At 35.3% G+C, this 20,397-nt stretch overlaps 5 protein-coding genes and 1 non-coding gene across 6 annotated transcripts; 4 read left to right on the top strand and 2 right to left on the bottom strand.

Annotated features, from left to right (window-relative positions):
• Nucleotides 1–1,703: 1,703 nt before the first annotated feature.
• PHYBLDRAFT_t176 lies at nucleotides 1,704–1,775 on the top strand. Its single transcript has one exon. It is a non-coding gene; the product is annotated as a tRNA-Glu (tRNA).
• A 379-nt stretch (nucleotides 1,776–2,154) lies between these two features.
• On the top strand, nucleotides 2,155–4,884 carry PHYBLDRAFT_187663 (C2H2-type zinc finger transcription factor; the record flags this gene model as incomplete). The annotated part of the gene is made up of 2 exons (XM_018439409.1): nucleotides 2,155–4,546; nucleotides 4,843–4,884. The coding sequence occupies exons 1-2, from the start codon at nucleotides 2,180–2,182 to the stop codon at nucleotides 4,882–4,884; spliced, it is 2,409 nt and encodes an 802-aa protein (XP_018289851.1). The 5' UTR covers nucleotides 2,155–2,179.
• Nucleotides 4,885–5,018: 134 nt separating this feature from the next.
• Nucleotides 5,019–5,905, top strand: PHYBLDRAFT_72687 (hypothetical protein; the record flags this gene model as incomplete). The annotated part of the gene is made up of 3 exons (XM_018442693.1): nucleotides 5,019–5,188; nucleotides 5,428–5,539; nucleotides 5,717–5,905. The coding sequence occupies 3 exons, from the start codon at nucleotides 5,019–5,021 to the stop codon at nucleotides 5,903–5,905; spliced, it is 471 nt and encodes a 156-aa protein (XP_018289850.1).
• A 379-nt stretch (nucleotides 5,906–6,284) lies between these two features.
• On the bottom strand, nucleotides 6,285–8,447 carry PHYBLDRAFT_134710 (hypothetical protein; the record flags this gene model as incomplete). Its single annotated transcript, XM_018429667.1, has 6 exons — nucleotides 8,013–8,447; nucleotides 7,305–7,669; nucleotides 6,940–7,099; nucleotides 6,767–6,804; nucleotides 6,572–6,643; nucleotides 6,285–6,455 (listed from the first exon to the last, which is right to left on the bottom strand). Exons 1-6 carry the CDS (start codon nucleotides 8,209–8,211, stop codon nucleotides 6,285–6,287), a joined length of 1,005 nt encoding a protein of 334 aa, XP_018289849.1. The 5' UTR covers nucleotides 8,212–8,447.
• A 263-nt stretch (nucleotides 8,448–8,710) lies between these two features.
• PHYBLDRAFT_125940 (hypothetical protein) lies at nucleotides 8,711–9,530 on the top strand. The gene has a single exon (XM_018429067.1). It carries the CDS (start codon nucleotides 8,787–8,789, stop codon nucleotides 9,330–9,332), a length of 546 nt encoding a protein of 181 aa, XP_018289848.1. The 5' UTR covers nucleotides 8,711–8,786; the 3' UTR covers nucleotides 9,333–9,530.
• A 5,411-nt stretch (nucleotides 9,531–14,941) lies between these two features.
• PHYBLDRAFT_147569 (hypothetical protein) lies at nucleotides 14,942–16,109 on the bottom strand (the record flags this gene model as incomplete). Its single annotated transcript, XM_018431897.1, has 4 exons — nucleotides 14,942–15,322; nucleotides 15,431–15,568; nucleotides 15,891–15,983; nucleotides 16,056–16,109. 4 exons carry the CDS (start codon nucleotides 16,107–16,109, stop codon nucleotides 14,942–14,944), a joined length of 666 nt encoding a protein of 221 aa, XP_018289847.1.
• Between the last annotated feature and the right edge of the window lie 4,288 nt (nucleotides 16,110–20,397).

The raw sequence follows: 20,397 nt of genomic DNA, 5'->3' as shown, positions 1-20,397 counted from the left end.
ATGTCTGTTTCTCTACCATTATCTTCTATGATTTAGTTCTTATGTTTTTAGTATTATTGACTAGATTCTTAGTATTTGTCTTAGTATGTTCTGTGGTAATCCAGACACTCGGATGTTGGATTTATCACATATAAGAACATATTCATATTGGGATAGCGTAGTAGTTATCATCTTGTCAGTATAATATATATATAAACGATTAAGTAATCAGCCCAATAATTATTACAGTTAGTACTGTAGATAATATCTTAAAGATTGTTAAGATAATTATATCATACTGCCGGGTAAACTGTGTCAGATCCATATGGAGCTAATTTAGTAGAAAGCCCTAAAGCTCTAGTATAAAAGAGAAAAGAATAGCTAAGAGCTAAAGAAATACAATTTATGACTTGATGTCATAATTGTAACACCGACACTAGTTAAGCAGTAAATACACTCTAATAACCAAATATAGTAAAGGAAGAAAGCCTTAAGAAACTAAGACGTAATGACAAGAGCAGATTGTGTTTTCTTATAAAAAGGGACACTTTTTATTTATGAATAAAGGACAACTTATATACAGTCTCAAAGTATTTCTATATGTCTCTATTATCAAATATTTTATTTTTCTATTGTTTCGTACCTGAAATACCACAAGATATATCTAGTCACCCTGGATATGAGTCATTGTAATGACTTTGCAATAATAGTTAAACTACTTCTTGAAAATGATCCAATGATGGATCTGACACATTGCTCTTATGTTTCAAATAGGACTTTATATTGGATAATCATTTATAACAACCTCTTTGACAGGTACTTCTTTCTAGGTTCATATATGATATCAGATATTAAAGTATCCCAAATACAACAATATTTTATGTACATATTTCTTTTATTAGACAAATACTTAATTGAGAGACTGTAACTACAACTATTTGATATTATGAAACATTATCCGAGTATCTGGCTCGAAATAGTAAAACATTACTAATAGCATAAATATTCTTCTTTACCAAAACTTTCAGACTGATCTGACTGGAGAAGTATCATATCAATTAGTCTTTCCTGATATTTCCAGAAGAACAATACTTCTGGAAGATGACTCACTGTGATAAAGATTACTTAAGCATACACTGAATTACAAATTAGAAAAAACATATAAATATCAGTAGATATTTCTGTATAGAAAAATAATTGAATTATTATTATTTTTTATTTTTCTTTTGAAATAAACAACCTATATAAGTTCTCATAAATTCTTTTATTTATATTGTATTTTGCTTTATTTTCTCCTCACAACAGACATATTGAAGAAGCGACCAGTATCTATTTCTCACACTATCATTAAATGAATAACATACTGACAACAAGGTCACACAACTTAGTCAACATCACTAATCACTCAAATAAGAGTGTGGGTAATAACTTAACAATATATCATCTATGATATAAGAAAACAGATATCATATGATATACTCGTATCATTATCTCAAATACACACGCAATGTCTATATAAAGTCAGATAACAAATAGTAATAGAAGATCATTTCTCTTTTCATCAATAAACAAAGTCTCACTGTACTTCTTGTCTGCACTTTGTTTCTACTTCTTTATTTCAAAATATAATTATATTATTTTATCCTTTCGTCTTACTCTCAGATTCAGCAGTAATCCATATTTTATTTCTACATTACTTTGCGTTTTACATCAATATCATGTAATCCGCATTGGTCTAGTGGTTATGATCCGTCGCTTTCACCGTCGTGACCGGGGTTCGATTCCCCGATGCGGAATAGTTTTGCCGAATACTCATAATCTATCAAAATAACATACTTTTTGCACTTAATACAAAAGAACAACCTCGTCAAGACCTATCTTTTGGTACAAGAAGTGTATCTCTGCGACAACTGAAACATATTTTTTTTTTCAACATCTGTCCGAAAATCTTGTGATTCCGCCATCTCAGCTCATCTCAACCTTGTCAACATCGTTGAAAAACACCTTTTAATTATTAAGTAACTCGGCATTGGCCATTAACACACTTTCGATCTACTCGTCAACAACAAACTACTGTGAAATTTTCAGCCTCGTCTTCCAACATTTTCATACGTTTTCTTTTTCGACAATGCTTATTGCTGGGGCCTGGTATCCTTTTTTTTTCCTTTTTTTTTTCTCTGTCCGACCATTTTCCGCCACCATGTCCGCCACTCTTACCCAACACTTTGATGGGTACATCGACTCTGATTTTTTCCGTTGTCCATTGTGCCCCCCCACCGAACATACACTATTCTTCTCTGCACGCGCATTCTCCTTGCATGGTTCTCACAAACACAAACGGAAATTTGTCAATGACTGGAAATGCTATGAGTGTGCTCACTCTTTTGCAACTCGCGACGACTTTATTCACCATGATTGTGTCACATCTTATGTGGAGCCTCACCTTGTTCGTGTCCCACCTATCTTGGGCAAGGCACCCGATTTCCGCCCTATTGACGACTTTTCCGTTATCAGCACGGCCAAGGCCTTCATCTGTCCCTGTTGCCCTCGCCAGTACACTGAGGCCTACTCTTTGCAACGACACCATCTTCTCAAGCACAAACGATATTTGCGGATCGTTTGGACTTGTCCGTGTCGTTGTGGGTTTGCCACTGTTGAAAAGTTGGATGTGACCAACCATGTGAAATATGACTGTTCTGTTGGGACTGATGTTGATGATGTTGACCTCGACAACAGTATCTGCTATGGTTGTGACCAATACTTTCCTTCCTGTGATATTGTTGCTCATCGTCAGACACACCCTGGTTTTGTTGATGCCCTTGCAGGCACATGGCGTCTCCCTTTTGCTGGAACCGACCTCTCTTCTCTGCACGAAATTATTGGTCTTGTTGGTTGGGATTCTGCTACTGTTACTCAACACCTTCGTCAAAAGCGCATATGGAAACATCCTAATATCATCAGTTCATTTCTACACACGTCTTCCAACTCACCACAACAGTCTGGCATTCTCTCTCTTGTTGGCAATTATCCGTTTTCTGCATTGAGTGCGAACGTGGACGTTGGTGTTGATTATGAAAACGACTTGGATGATACACCTATTGAGGCTTTTGATACACCATTGGGGGCCTTGGATAACACAACATCCTCTGTTATTGACGATGGGATTGAGGATAATATTAGCTCTGGGTATGCAACACCTCTTGCTGTTTCTCCTGCACTACCCCCTCAGCCTTCCCTCATTTTCTTACTTGGCAAACGTACTCTGAATGACCGCTCACCTCAACAAACTGGACATCGATACACGCGACCACCTGCGAAAACATTAGCCTCTGTTGCTCATGATCCCCAGATTGCTTCTGCTGCTCCTATTATTGTCTCTGCTTCCGAGCAAGCGTCGAATTTTCTGCGGGGCCTTGACCTTAAACTTCCATCACTACCTTTTTCTTCACCATCACCCTCACCATCACCCCAGATCTCTCCTCTGCTTCTTGCTTCTTCTGCACCTGTTGGTGATGTGCTGGCCGATATACTTGGTGACGATGCCACTGACGCTTCTGACACTGCTGACAATGCGACTGCGCCTGTTGTGGATAATTCAATTATTGGAGATACTGCCGAACTTGCACTTTGCAATGATGGTGCGCCTGCTACTGTGTTGTCTACTCTTTCTGCTTCACCTCCATCTTCGCATTTATCCTCTTCCTCACATGATGTGTCTTCTTCTGCTGTCAATTGGAACGACTGTTGGAACATGGACCCTGCTCATCGTGCTCGTCTTTTTGCAGACCAGGATCGCCGGAATTCTGCTGTGGCTGCACATCCTGTCACGCCTCCACTCGCACTACCTGCCACTTTGACACCCGTATCTTCATTGCGTCCTCCACCTGCTCGACGATTTGCTGCCATTCACCCACAACGACTTGCGCTGATGGAATCGTCTGCTGCATCATCTTCACCAATCGTCACTTTCCCACTTATTGGTGACTCCATGCACCCTAGTCGTACTGCTTTGCTGAACTTGGTGAATGCTGATGCACCTATCCTGACCCCCATTGATAATCTCTCGTCTTCTTTGGATGTTGATGTGAATGTTGTTCCACGTCGACGATCACGTCGTAACAAATCTGCTGCTGTCCGGCCTGGTCAGGCATGTGTGCCTGCTGTTCGCCCCATGACTGTTTCGATGATTGAAGCTGCTTTGGACTCATCTAATGACGACGATGAAAATAATGATGACAATGACAATGCTGATGTGGAAGCCATGGAGATATATGTGGAGAAGGTCGAAACGAAAAAGACTAGACGTGGACGTGGGAAAAAGTCCGATAGAGCAAAGGGCAAGGCCACAATACCTGAACCGCCAATGTTGACTCATACTCCTGTTTCACCGGCCTCACTTGTGACTGACACTTGCACACCGCCTATTGGCCCTGCCTTGGATACACTGCCTGGTTTGTCTCCATTGTCACCTGCTCGCTGGATCCATAAATGGATCGTCCGAGTTTCTAAAAGGGATTTCTCTTTGGAGCTCCTATCCCTGCTGAAATCCGTTCCCAATTCTGGTGCCGTCAGTACCTAGTTACTTATTCTCGATTCTTTCGTGTCATTTATTTTTCTTATATATTTATTTCACCTGTATTATTACTAGCTGTATTATCTATTTTAGTCTTAGACTTTCTAAAAGCCATTTTCCCCCACAGGGGTTTTTTTACGTACTCTCTTACTGTTTTGCTGACTATTCATCTTTGTTTCTGTCATGCGTGTTCCCTACTTTTTCTTTATTTATCCTTCACTTTTTACATATTTTTTTATTCCCCCTCATATTTAGGGGGTTACTTTTTATTATTTTCATTTATTCTTCAGCTCTCATCGGGTAGCCAATATGCTAAAATGCGCAAGGCCTAGAAAAACCCACAATAAAATATTTTCACCTGTAAGATTGCTGCAAAGTCTGATCCACAATCCAAAAAATGTGTGCCGCCATGACATACTGATGATGAGTAGCATTGAATACTTTCAGGCTGTCCAGGCTGCCCGTAATGTTTCTCAAAATTGCTGTGCAAATCCATCTACACTGGGCCCAGCTCATGTTTGCCTGTCAGATCCCTTCTAGCTTATTTCAATACCAATACTCTCAAATAAGCTGCAATATTGTTCCCTGTACCAATTTAAACCATCAAAATAATAAACTTGGTATTGATGCAGACAAGTGAGAACCTTTTCTGATTGATTGTCTTCCCTTTTGTTCTTTTTTTTCCGATTCTCTCCGGATAGTTTTATTTTCTTTTTTGAAACAAACAATTCTTCTTTCGATATTAGTAAGCTCATTTTTTTGAAAAGATACAAAGGAGAGCAAAGAAGGGACCTCATCTTCAACGACTTTTGAATATAGAAAGAAACTTAAGAAAACACATGTTTTTTTTTCAGCTACATAATACTTGCATAGAGTTGCCAACTAAAGATATTTATAAGACCCTTGTCTGGAACTCGTGTCAAAGTTAGACATAAAGACAATCAATATTTATCCCTATGGGCATTATATGTTCCATATATGGTTGAAGTACTTTCATTTCCTAAGGCTTATTTAATACTCTATATAAAAGGCCAGAAACAAAAAAAAACTGTGAATTTAGACTATTCTTCCCACAACACGGAAGCAGACCTCGTTTTGGATGATAGGTGCTGCTATTAGTGTTATTGATGCAGTGAATTAGTATACTACCCAAAAATCCTGTAGAGAAAAGTAGATCCACGAACCAGTGAGTCCAAGGGAATTACAGCACTACGTATTGACCATGCATTTTTCCCACTGGGTTTCTTTGGTGAAGTCCAAGACCTTCAAGGAAGGATATCAACAATGGCTATCTGCACGTTTTTCCTTTACGAAGCCTTTTTGGGAGCGGTTTTCGCACCATCCAAAAAATGACTTATCATGCAAAACCTCATTCTATATACTGTTGCTATTATATATATATATATATATATTGTTGGTATACAGTTGACAATTTTGCGATCCCTACTACCTTTCTATTAATCCCCTTGTTAGATAATTGGACGCCGAGTTTCTTCTTCCTTTCTAGATCAATTTCAGGCAATAATATATTAAAATTAAAGTACTGCTGAAACCCCTTCTTTCATATTGATCAATATTGATAAACTTTACAAACTTATATAATTATTGTATTTATAAATTATGGTTTGGTTCATCATCATAATTATCATAATTATAGCTTCTATTCATTATCTTATATTATACCCACATGTTAAACTATCAATATTTTATCTCTCTTTCTTCTCTTTCTTATTTATTGCTTATATCCTACAAGGTACCCAAGTATATCCGATAGACTGACAATTCCAACAAGTTTGCTTTCATCGTCAATGATAACCAGGCGATAAGTACGTTGTTTTCGGATCATATTAAAGATTGAGTGAATGGTTGATTCCATAGTACAGGTGTGAACACCAATGTAGTCCTATTTACACCAGATTATATATGTATGTATATTTAAATAAACCACACAGCATTCTTATTTCTACCATTTTTGTATGACTAAATGACTAAATGACTATTAGTACTATGGTTATTTACCGTAGGTCGTGATGATATAACTTCACCAACAGGAATATTCAATTTGTTGTAAAGTCCACTCTTTGCTATACTCTACACTCAATATATATATATATATTTAGTAATAATCAGGACAGTTTAAATGGTGCATACAGATATGAGACTATCAAACTCAAAAGCCATAAACGAAGAAGAAGAGAGTCACATTCTACTCACCATAACATCCACAGTTTCATATACATTCAACACAACACCTACAAGAATAATAAAAAGTAATACCAAAATACATTCAGTATCAATCACACTTAATATATCTCCCTTTTTCTTTTCTTGACTTTAATTTATTTTTTGTTTCTTTCAACATATGCGTTATCTTGGCCCATAATTACCGTTCTCATCCACAATTGGAATAGCACTGATATTCATTTCAGCAAAGGTATTGATGATGTCGATCACAGGAGTATCAATGGTAGCTGTTGCGACATCACTTCCATATGTTCCAATCTTGAGATCAGCTAAAGACTGTTTTAACGCATCCGTCTGCTTGAACTGCCAAGCCAATTCCACATTATTATCATGTCAGCAAGCAAAAGCAGCAACACAAGAGAATATATATATATATATATATATATATATATGATATTTTAATTTACCCACTCACCAACACTGCCCATTCCTTCCATATAACCTTTTATTTATTTTTTATCCTTTTTAAAATCTCTTGGCTGATCTTTTGTCAGCAAACTCAACTTACATTGACAGCAATGAACTTAAGCAGCCTGTACTGAGTAATCACACTCACGATCATCTCAGTCCCGCATGCACTCTCATCCCTGTCCAACAGAGCTACCCTATGAGCCCTACTCTCGGCCAACAGCCGACATGCCTCGTGAAGACTGGCCATGGGATGCATTGAGAGGAGCTGCTGGGGTGCAAGAGTCCCGTTGTGCCGTCCCGGATCACGCAGGTCTTGGATCTGAAGAGTGTCGAGTTCGAGCAGGGTGTCCGGGTCAGAGGCGTGGGCGTAGTAGTACTGGATAAGCTTGATAAAATCCGCAACCATCAACATTCCGGCAAATTTCTGGGTCTTGCTTGACCAGAGGGGAGCCGAGACAATGCCTGAGAAAGGGGATGGGGTGGGGGGTGGGAATTGGGCAATTTCTGTTCTCTACCTAGGGTACCCCAAACCAAGCCAAAGTAATAATAAAAAGAAAAAGAAAAAGAGGAAGACACACTATCTATCTATTTCTCTTTAAAGGAAAAGAAAACAACCAAACAAGCAAACTAACAAACAAATAACCCGAATATGTAGAGGCAAAGTGTTTATGTATTTGTATGAAAAAGAAGAGGAAGAAGAAATGAAACGAATAATAGAGAAAATGACACACGCATATATATATATATATATATGTATGTATGTATGTAAACACATAGAAAAAAGAAAAAGAAATTGTGCACCCACCATTCTGCATCAAAGCAGCCAAAGCTCTTTTGACAAGTAAAGATGTATCGAAAACGACAAGACGGTAGCTTACTGGCAAGACATCGTAGGCTGTGTGTTCCTTGAGAAATGACTCCATGAGCATTTGGATGCTCTTTTTTGAATCATCCTTGTTTGAATTGGATTGTTTTTGCCAGCCAAATGGAGGAGATGAAGACATAATAAGAAAAAGTAAAGAAAGTAAAAGAGGAATATAAAATGTATTGATAAAGAAAACGTATATATATATAAAATGTATAAAATGTAGATAAGGATAAAAGGAGGGAGGGAGAAGTGGAGCCACTATCACTAGTCAAACTGTCTTAATATCTTATCAACTACAGATAGCTTTTATAGATATATATATATATATATATATATATATATATTTATATGTTTTATATTTATATTTTTTTTTTCAGGCAAGATAAGCGGCGATATCTGTAGAGGCAACGGATATTCCTTTCTGTGGCCATGCGATTAAGGCACCGTGACTGCCTAAAGTCTTTTGGCCTGCCCTTCCTGTGTAAAAGAAAAATTGATGGGTGAGTAGAGTGTATTTTATATAATTAAGATATATAAAATACAACAAATGAGAATGAATTATTTATATTTGTAAAATAAAATATCAAGTCCTTCTTTTTTTCTCTTTATATATTTTATCCTTCTTCTTCTTCTCCCTCTTTATTGTTTTCTCTTTAAAGTCTTATACCTTAACGGATATATATATATATCTTACAAAAAATTATAATTATTATGCTGAGAACAAGTGCAGCTAGCTTTATTACGCGTCGAGCATTTCACGTATCCAGTGTACGTGCCATCAAAGAAGGTGACAAGCTTCCTTCGCTAGAGGTTGCCCGCAAGTCGCCCGGAGACACTGTCGACATCCACAAGTTGTTTTCTGACAAACCCAAGGCTATCCTCTTTGGTGTTCCTGGTGCCTTCACTCCCGGATGTTCAAAGACCCACTTACCTGGCTTCATCAAGCTTGCTGACGAGCTGAAGAAAAAGGGAATTGATTACGTTGCCTGTGTTTCTGTCAATGATCCGTTTGTCATGACTGCCTGGGGAGAGTCGCAGAACAACAACAATGGCGAGGTCGAACTCCTGGCCGATCCTACCGGCGCACTCGCAAAGGCCATGGATCTCAACTTTGATGCCTCTGCTGCACTCGGAGGTCACAGATTCAAGCGGTTTGCGGCTGTGGTCGAGCACGGCAAGGTCAAGAAGCTGTTTGTTGAACCCGACAAGACTGGATTGAATGTCAGCTTGGCTGAGAATGTAGTAAAGACGCTTTAGAAAGTTAGTTTGAAGACGTTGGTGTATATGTGTATATTGAGACTATAGGGTAAATGACGTACTTCCGATATATAAATATATACTACTTTTGAATAAGATACACTTCCAATCGTTTATATATATATACGGTGCTTATTCACATTTTGACCAGAATTATATATAGTGCAAACATGTAATACACACACATATTATCACATTAATATTCTGTTCTATAGACTATCTTATCTCACAAAACATAAGGTTAAATAGCAATCACTTGCTTAATGTGTTCGTGGGAATTTGTACTTGCGCACGTATAAAGTCAGACTGGCAGAGAAAAAGAATTAAGGAGCAAAAGCTTAAAGAGCTGGATTAGCCACTCTCTTCACACACAAATATAAATCTTAATATTAAATTATACTTTCAAGACAAGAATAAACAATTTGACAGACAAACCAAATAGATGATGGCTGCTTATTTTCATTACATCGGTAGAGATAACCATTGTTAATATACCAGCAGTAGCTTACTATATAAAACAAGGAGACCCGTACTGAGCCAAAAAGAACAAACAAATAAACAAACAAAAGACCAAGACCAAGACCAAGTTGAAGACAAGCCAATGCAGACTAAAACAAAATGAATATAACAGCTGGTGGAAAGTTAAAAGAGAGGACGTTGAACGTAGGGGTTTTCTTTCTACCTTGACCATTTAAAATCTTCTTCCACATTTGCCTTTAATTCAACGGAAATTGCCAGTGTTAGATTTCTACTGCAAAGAGAGAAAAAGAGTTTGATCTTCACCTTTAACACAATAGATAAAAAAAAGAGATCCTTAGGTACAATATTATTATAGTAGATTTTCAATTCAATTTTGAGCAATAAATTTATGCACTGCACCCCCTCTTTTTTTCTCAATGTTCTTATTAAAAAAAAATGACCTCCAATCCTGGCACTATTGTCCAAAAAAGAAGAATAAGAAGACATAGGTAACGACAAATACACCACAGGAGCTGCTGGTATGTCATATCAAGAACCTAAATTACGGGCAAGATTTACTAATAATAATCCATGAGTTGGAGTCAGAGTTACCAAAGTGTGTAATGTGCATAGATAAACTATTCGGAATATCACTAATATATATATATATATATATATATATAAGAGATACCATAGTCAAATCTATACTACGGGGCTTATGTATATATATTACCAATTCAATGAAATGACTTTGAGGCAAAAAATATCTTGTGGGACGAAAGGACTTAATTTTGTCGAATGTGTAAATAAGAGAATACGAAAATATCATGATTGTGTTTGACTAAAATACTACTAAAATCTGTTAGTAAATCTCTTGCTGGAGTACATGTTCAAATGTTATGCTCAGACCTCTCGCTCAGACTGCTAAGATTCGGCTGGGTTGGGCTGAGCTGAACATTATATTTATTAATTCTTTAGAGCGTACAAGCTGTAACGAGGTATATGGTTTTTTTTTGTAAAGCATGCTTGGGTGAATACATTTGATTGACTATAACTTTTGTATATATTCACACCTATCTGTAAAAATGAAAGCAAATATAGTATGCGTATGTGTGAAGCAAAGTACTTTGAAAGACATCCTTTTTATTTCCTTTTAAAAACACACAAGCAAAAAGTAAGGCAAGGTAAAGAGGTAAAAAAAATAAAGGTGATGATAAACTTGATTTTGATCAGTATACTAACAAAGAATTAAGAAGCATAGTACAAGTCCAAGAAGGGTAATTTACAGGTTACTCCAGGGTGGTCTGTGCACTTGTTTAAAAAAAAAGAGCAAAACAAGAGGCAGGCAGACAGTCATTAGAAATTAAATCCGCAGATAATTTAATGAAATAAAGGAAAATAATTAAGCAAGAGTTGTTGTTATATATACACACACTCTTACCAGTAATTATTGAGGCACAAATAAAAGTCAATTTGGTACAGAAATGAATAAAAAAGTACACTAATTTTCTTAACTAGATTTGCATCAATGATTGTTTTTTTTGGAAAGAGTGTATATCTTTTTCCAATATTAATCGATCTAGTATCCTAATATAGTAAAATAAGAAATCCTTAAGAAGCCAGAGGTTGAATAGCCATAGCAGATTGTGTTTCTTTACTTATTTATGAATAAAGACAACCTATAAACCGCTTCAAAGTATTTATATACGTCCCTATTAAATTTTTTATCTGTAATATTTTTGTACCTGAAATACAACATTAGTATCTCTTGAGAAGTTAAAATTTGTCCTTTATTTTTTCTTATTACTAATATTTTTTTAGCTGTAATATTCTATATTGATACACAGTTCATCTTTATAAACTGCAGCTAGAAACATCTTTCTACTCTTCTTTTTTCTCTAGTCTTCTATACCTATGGTACACATTTTGTATAACACACATTTTTTATATGTAAAATTTGAAAATCAAAAGGTTTTATGGGATCCTTATAGTCTTAAAGTCTGTTAACTTTTGAGTGGCTATCTAACTACTTTAAACGCTTTCTACAGTAAGACATCTACCATGTTTTTGCAAAAATATGCTTTTAAACAAAATCTAGTCCCAATATATAAGCAGTGCAACAAATGTAAGGTTCTTTTTTTTTTTTAGCTACTTATATTCGTTTCAGGGTCTCACATCCAGCCTTATAATGTACCATGTTAAATATTCCACATTTTAGGTTAGCCATATAGTGTAAGTATAAACTTAGTGGCAAGAAAATGAATACTGGTGGAAAGACAATTTTAGTAAAGAACAAATTAAGGAGAGCTAGTTAACTACGTTGGGTCATTTTTACAGCTACACCACCACTTCAAAGTTGATTTTAATGAGCGATATCAAAAGAAATCCCGCCGTGCTATAGTAAACTGAATGAATGTCTCATTAGAAAATACACCTTGTCTACCTTACCAAGGAACACAAGTATAATAAGACAGCTCTCAAGTGTAATATAGTAGTACCAAAAACATTATTAATAATATTTTTTAAAGACAAATTTAAGATCAAAATCAAAGAGACAAAACATAATGATAATATCAAAGTCAAATGAGATCAAAATTTATTGTTCAAATTTTTATAAGGGGAATATAAGTTAGGTTAAATTAAATTAAGTATACTAAGATATTCCAGGCCATGCTAGTCCAGTCGAGTCCAGTCGGTTCCAGTCAAGTCCAGTCGGTTTTTTTTTTTGGTCCATTTGATTTTTCTTTTGATCTTTTTTTTTGTCCGTTTTTTTTTCTTCTTTTTTTTTTTGTCCAGTCAATATAAGCTAAGAGTGATAGGAGGAGGAGGATTTTGGTATTGAAAAATAATAAAGGGGATAATTTGGACTTTTTGTTTTTTTTCTTGTTTTTTTGATTCTTTTTTTGATTCTTTTTTTTTGTCCAGTCAATTTCACGGAATAGTAACAAGAGGATGATTTTGATATTGAAGAGAATAAAAAAGATAATTTGGACTTTTTTTTTTTTGCTTTTTTTTTTGTCCAAACACAGCACACATAATAAAGGGGGATAATTTGGACTTTTTGATTTTTTTTTTGATTTTTTTTTTTAATTGTTTTTTGTCCGAACACAGCACACATAGTAAAGGGGATAATTTGGACTTTTTGATTTTGATTTTGATTTTTGATTTTGATTTTTTTTTTTGATTTTTTTTTTACTTCTTTTTTTTTGTCCAGTCAATTTCACATAATAGTAATAAGAGAAGGGGGTTTTGATATTGAAAAGAATAAGAGAAGGGGGTTTTGGTATTGCTCTTTTTGCTCTTTCTGTTTTTTTTGAGCTTCTTTTTTTGAGCATTTTTTTTTGTTTTTTGTTTTTGATCAAAGACTTCATTTGCTTTGTATGTATATATGTAAAAAGGGATTTCATACCTTGTCTTAATCCAGAGTCTTGTTCCAGTTCGCAGCTTTGCTTCAATCCAGGTCCAGGTTCCAATGCAGAGTTCTTCCGGTTTGTTCATCTTTTTTTGCTTTTTTTTTGCTTTTTTTTTTTGCTTTTTTTTTTGCTTTTTTTTTTGCTTTTTTTTTTTTTGCTTTTTTTTTTTTTTTTTTTTGTTTTGTTTTGTTTTTTTTTTTTTTTTTTTGAGAGAGAGAGGAGGGCTTAGTATAGGCCTCAGGGTCGGATTTCTTTTGATCCTTTTGGAGTGGAGGACTTAATGTGCCTGATCATTTCTGATAGGCTTTGGTCTACGCCTCGGTTTTTGGATTTGATCCTTTTGGAGTGGAGGACTTAATGTGCCTGATCATTTCTGATAGGTTTTGGTCTACGCCTCGGTTTTTGGATTTGATCCTTTTGAAGTGGAGGACTTAGTATATGCCTCAAGTTCGGATTTGGTTTTTGATTTTTGGTTTTTGATTTTTGATTTTTGGTTTTTGGTTTTTTTTTGGAACTTGCTTTTGGAATTTTGCATTGGACCCCTTCTTGGAAATCGACTTGGCCTTGAGACTTGGAGGTACAACCCAGATTTTGGACTTTGATAGAAATGCGCCTCTACTTTTGTATGTATATATGTATGTATATAAGTGTGTATATGTATGTTTGTATGACTATGACTATGACTATGTGTATGTGTGTGTGTATTTGTTTGTGTGTGTGTGTGTGTGTGTGTGTATAAGAAAGAAATAGAAAAATAGAAATTGTGTGTGTTTGTGTGTGTATGTATTTGTCTACTTCTCTAATTGTGTACTTCTCTATTTGTTTGTATATGTTTGTGTGCTAGGACTAGTACTAGAACAGTACTTGGACAGTTTTTGGACATTTGGACTTGGACTTGGACAAGACTTGGAATTGGATTTGGACTTGGACTTGGACATAGCAATGGACCTTGGCTTGACTATTTTGGAGATTGTACTAGTGACTATGGGGTTTGATCTGAGATAGAGAGATAATTGTGAGCACAATTTTTTCTGGTCAATATTGTTCTGGTTGTTTTTCTTTTCTTTTTTCTTTTCTTTTTTTTTTGTATCTTTTCATTTTCTTTTTATATATTTTTTTCTCTTTTTCTTCTTTTCTTTTTTGACTATCTATCTTGATTTGGCTTTGAATCTTGACAGTGACCTTGAGGGTCTCTGAAAAGCCTTTTTTTCTCTGGTGCGCATTTGGAGCCTGTGTTGTAGCAATACAAAGAACAATTAGTCTATGTCTTGATATATTTCACCCTTTTCCCCGACACTTACATTAGCCTTTCTTGTAGGCCGGATTGATGTTTGCTCTGGCGCCTACTTTGGCCTTTCTTGTGGGCTGGTTTGCCCTTTTCTTCTGGCACATACTTTGGCCTTTCTTGTGGGGCTGGTTTGCCCTTTTCTTCTGGCACATACTTTGGCCTTTCTTGTGGGGCGGTTTGCCCTTTTCTTCTGGCACATACTTTGGCCTTTCTTGTGGGATGGTTTGCCCTTTTTGCTGGCACATACTTTGGCCTTTCTTGTGGGCCGGTTTGCCCTTTATCTGGTGCGCACTTGGAGCCTGCATTGTAACAATACAAAAACAATTAGATTATGTCTTGAGATAGTTTGGTCCTTTTCCTGACACTTACATTAGCCTGTCTTGTGGGCCTGATTGGTCTTTGCTCTGGCGCATACTTTGGCCTATCTTATGGGCTGGTGTAGCCTTTTTCTAGGCGCCCTTGTTGGGCTTCTGGTGAGCCTTATCGGCTTTTGACGAGGTGTCTTGAGGACACGACATAGCCGACAACTTTGCGGCAGAAATGGAACCATCGAGTTCCCCGGCAGAAGCAACAGGAAGCAACAGGAAGCAAATGTCCGACCAGTGGGATAAATGGCTCCTACCAGTGAGATAAATGGACCCGCCAGTGGAAGGAAAATGGGCGGCTGGCAACTGGCAACTGGCAACCTGGCAACCGGCAACCGGCAACTGGCGGCTATATAAAAAGGTCCACTGGCGAGAGATGACAGGTTCACTGGTAGGAGGAAAGGGCCTACCAGTGGGAAGCAACAAACCCACTGGCAGAAAAGTCCCACTGGCGGAAGCAACAGACTAACAAAAAAAAGCAACAAGCAACAGTACCTTTCAAATAACATGGACCGCCGTGGAAGGCATAGGGAAGGAACAAGCAACGGGAGGGAACAAGCAACGGGAACTAACCCAAAAAAGATGGTACCAGCCGCGCCCACCAGAAGAGACGACAGAAAGCAACCAGTAATACACAGGAATACGGACAACGGGCTCACACGCTACACGCGCGCTTGTGGACTTGCTCGATAGACCATGGTTGACCCGTGGCTACTACTCCATCGGGCCCTTTTGAAAGAAAGAAACAAAAAGAGAGAGCGGTCGGTCGTAAGAGTCCAAAATCAGCTCAACAAGCTTAACAAAATAATATTGCCAAGGCTTTATGAACGTCTTTTGAACTCTTACAGTCGCCTACTCCACAGGCTTTGATTAATTAGTATTCAAAGTTGCATCGCACATAACGTAAAAAATCATATACTTATCTTAAAGTGATCTGGCTAGCCGTTCATAAGAAAAGAAGCATGGCTATCGGAAGTCCCTCTTGGCTTCTGTGTATAAACGATGACCGGCCGGACATAAACCCATATATTACCAGAAGCTCTTCATCGTCTCCACCAGTAGACACGGCCAGTACAAAGAAAAAGGGAAAAAAGGAAAACCAAAAGACGCGAAAATTTTTCTCTAGCTATAAAAACAGAAATGGGGAGATGATGACGCCTCCCTCACTTTAGTCCAATAAAATTCATTGAAAGTATACATCAATCAAAAGATTGGGGGAGATAGGGGGAGGAGGATGGATGGATGCATGCATCTTGTGTGGTGTTGGTCACGCTGATCATTTGTTTTCGTCACTACAAATACTTTTCAGGGAAAGTACCTGAGTATAATATTGTATATACACAAGTTGAAAAATGAAAACAGAAGGCCCTTTTAAAATATAACACTGGTCTTTCTTTCCAACTCTTACATTCAGTACCCATACTCTTACTTTTTGCAGTGCTATATTGTAGTATCCTTTAAATGTATCTACTGTTTTATAAAGGCCAGGCCTTGAAAGGCGTTTTCGGAAAAATTAAGACCGTCCTGATATAAAAGATAAGGGGGGGAGTCATGCAAATAAACAGGCTAAGTACAAACAAGGAAACCAAATATATATACATTTATACAGGTATGTATCACACGTTTCATATTTTCTCTCACCCTATTTGCTTCCTTTCAAAGGTTACCAAGTTACTTATGAAGTTAATAAAGCAAGCACACCAAGACAAGAGGTGTTTGGTAAAGAATACAAAACATACAAGACATAAAAAATGGCTATAGTTATTTGGCTTATTATTTATAAAATAATAATAATTTGAAGCATTTTGATAGTGTGCTTCTGCTAATCAAACAAGTGTAAGAGTACGCCCAATCGTAGCACTTTTATGTGAGTTGATAAATCACCTTTATAAAAAATATATTTCTATTAATTTAAAGAGTGCCTTTTGCTGCTACTCTCGAATCGATTCTTTTATATATTCAGTATATAAAGACTCTCTCTATCTCTTACTAGGCTTCTTTTATTTACTCTATATGTATTATATTAATGTACTCTAAGCAATAGATATCCCTATAGATTGTGTATTGGATAATACAATTTATTCTTGTAATAAAAAGATATATATATGCACCTTTAATAAAAATGTATATCATATATATAGTATAACAATATTATCCCAAATCTTCAAGTCTCTTATAACTTACAAAAATAAAATCTCAAGGCTAGTGCTTTAACATACTATGTCTTTTCCAAGTTTAATTTTGAGCAGATACCCAAGTAGCTTTTATTTTGTACACGCATAAAAAGCAAGTGTTTATTTCTTATTTATTCTTTTTGAAAGAAAACAGATTATATATATAATTGAATAGTGCTTTTGTGAAAATAATTTATAATTTTGGCTAACAATATATGCTCATCAATATTATTAGCTGTATTCTACTTGAATAAAAAACATTGTGCCAATGAGTTTTAGTCTCTTGGATTGCATGCTTGCAGACGCTTGCCAATGTTAGTACTATCAATATACATTCTTTATTTGAAAACTTTAAAGCATATCTTTAATATATGGGAAAAAATCACAAGTTATGTTTTGAAGTCAATCATTTTTTTTTTTGCTTTTCTAGCTATAATTGTATACAGAAATCTTTTTCATTTTATTCTTTTTGTAGTGGCCAATGTTTAAAGCTTACAGAGTCGTTATCTTGCCGAATTGCTATATAAAAACAAAGACTTGACAATGACAATGACAGGTTCTAATATTCACAATAAACTTGTGCAGAATCCATATTTGTGAGTCTCTTTTATGGATTTCCTGACTGGTTTATTAGCTTGGCATTTGATCTTATAAACAACACTCTTTTTGAAAATAAAAGGAAGTCTCTTGTTGAATAATATCCTTCTTTTGGTGGGTTTGCAATATTCCGCTTAGCTTATAGTTCTTTTAGCATTCCGTAATCGTTTTTCTTCTCAAAGTCCATGGATATCATACTGTGCCCAATATAGTACTCTTTTACAGACGCGATCTACCCTGTATATGCTCTGACCAATAGGAGTCTTTCTTTTATTCTGAACTCTGAACACTTGTGTTAGGCTGAATATTGCTTACATTAATTTCACTTGAAACTAATTATTTGGTTTTTGTTTTTTGGAAATTCTATAGAAGAAGTCTATACTATTCATTCTAGAATCTTTTAAACGTTCTGTTTTGAGATTGATAAAGAGAATATAGAGAATATAATTCATAATAGCTTATATATGATGTCTTATTTCAAAAGAAAAAAAAAAGTAACAAAATTCAATTGTTTTTGAAATAGTATTTATTGTTGGTATCTATATGTCTGCTAAATTATATTTTAGTATGTGTCCAAGTAATTGATGCTATGAAGCATAATTAAAAAGTGTTATTCTTCTGGAAATATCTATGTATATGGCGGTCATCCAGTCATATCAGCCAGAGATTTTGGACAAGAACGAATATCCATACTATTGGTAGCCTCGGAGTTTTCCAACTCAAATACTTGAGTAGTGTATTTGAATTATAGGTATACTTATGTGTAGTATCTAAATAAGGTATTACTAGAGTAAGATAAGTATGTAGATGCTTTATAAATATACTGTATATATACTATGTATAATTGTAAATGTCATATTATGATAAGAATATAGAGTAATAATAAACTACGTGTCAATAGTTTATGTATTAGTTAATAGAGTAAAGGCAGATCCATTAAACTGGAATTGCTAACAATAAATTACTTATATTTCCGTCTTGATCTCAGGCTCAATAGTAATCAATACTCATTTACAACCGGTCAATTCTTTTTTGCGGTCTAGGCTACAAGAAATAACATGTTATTCATAAATCTCATCTCCCAAGACGTTATCAATTCCTTCACTCCTGTTTTAGTATTTTATTACAGAATTTTTATTCTTCAACTCTTCAAATTAGCAATTCTTTGTTTCCATGCCAATCCCGAATCGGTATGCGCTGGAGATCTGATATATTTTCTCTCTTCTCTTTGTTGTTCTGCTTACTCTCTATCTCTCAATTCTACTGTAGACTTTACTCCAGTCTTTAATGCTATTGATCGTATCAGCTCAAATCATTATATGTCTATATGTATTCTATCAGAGAAGCCTGCTTTTCTTCTAGTATTCTGGGCTTCTCCACATTTAGTATATTTTGCTTATATTGCTTTATCTTAACCTTATGTGTACCAGCATATCTTATTTTCTGGTTATACCAGTACCACAAAAACTCGCACTGATTTTTAAGTCATAAAGTACATCATGGTGGTTATTTATTAACCTTTGCCTCCCCTGTAATCTGTAAAGGCGTTTATCATTACTTCATAAATTTATTCTTACTTATATGCCAGACTCAGTTGCTCTTTTTTTGTAACCACAAAACAATGTAGTCGCCCAGTATACGTCATACACATCTCCAGATAGCTGTCTCAACTTTTTATCTGTTCATTTCAAAACAACCCACCACAGCTTTTTGTTCAATTTGCTCGCATTTGACCTTTTACTTCTGTGTTCCACTGGAAAATATAGAGAAGCCAGGAAACTGGTTTTACTTGCTGAATTTCAATACGCACTACTCACGGATAAGAACTACATAAACCAATGCATTTTCCTTTGTGCTTCTAAGTTAAGTTGACACTTCGAGGTTCCCACCTTTTTTTTATTCATTTTATGGTTTTTGTAATATAATTCCGAAGTGTCTGCAAGCATGCAATCCAAGAGACTAAAACTCATTGGCACAATGTTTTTTATTCAAGTAGAATACAGCTAATAATATTGATGAGCATATATTGTTAGCCAAAATTATAAATTATTTTCACAAAAGCACTATTCAATTATATATATAATCTGTTTTCTTTCAAAAAGAATAAATAAGAAATAAACACTTGCTTTTTATGCGTGTACAAAATAAAAGCTACTTGGGTATCTGCTCAAAATTAAACTTGGAAAAGACATAGTATGTTAAAGCACTAGCCTTGAGATTTTATTTTTGTAAGTTATAAGAGACTTGAAGATTTGGGATAATATTGTTATACTATATATATGATATACATTTTTATTAAAGGTGCATATATATATCTTTTTATTACAAGAATAAATTGTATTATCCAATACACAATCTATAGGGATATCTATTGCTTAGAGTACATTAATATAATACATATAGAGTAAATAAAAGAAGCCTAGTAAGAGATAGAGAGAGTCTTTATATACTGAATATATAAAAGAATCGATTCGAGAGTAGCAGCAAAAGGCACTCTTTAAATTAATAGAAATATATTTTTTATAAAGGTGATTTATCAACTCACATAAAAGTGCTACGATTGGGCGTACTCTTACACTTGTTTGATTAGCAGAAGCACACTATCAAAATGCTTCAAATTATTATTATTTTATAAATAATAAGCCAAATAACTATAGCCATTTTTTATGTCTTGTATGTTTTGTATTCTTTACCAAACACCTCTTGTCTTGGTGTGCTTGCTTTATTAACTTCATAAGTAACTTGGTAACCTTTGAAAGGAAGCAAATA

The sequence above is a fragment of the Phycomyces blakesleeanus genome (assembly GCF_001638985.1).
Source record: "Phycomyces blakesleeanus NRRL 1555(-) unplaced genomic scaffold PHYBLscaffold_15, whole genome shotgun sequence".
Lineage (NCBI taxonomy): Eukaryota > Fungi > Mucoromycota > Mucoromycetes > Mucorales > Phycomycetaceae > Phycomyces > Phycomyces blakesleeanus.
This window is presented reverse-complemented; position numbering and strand designations above follow the sequence as displayed.

Excerpts from the sequence above, each read along its gene's own strand:
- PHYBLDRAFT_125940 (XM_018429067.1), top strand. The coding sequence starts at position 8,787 with ATGCTGAGAACAAGTGCAGCTAGCTTTATTACGCGTCGAGCATTTCAC.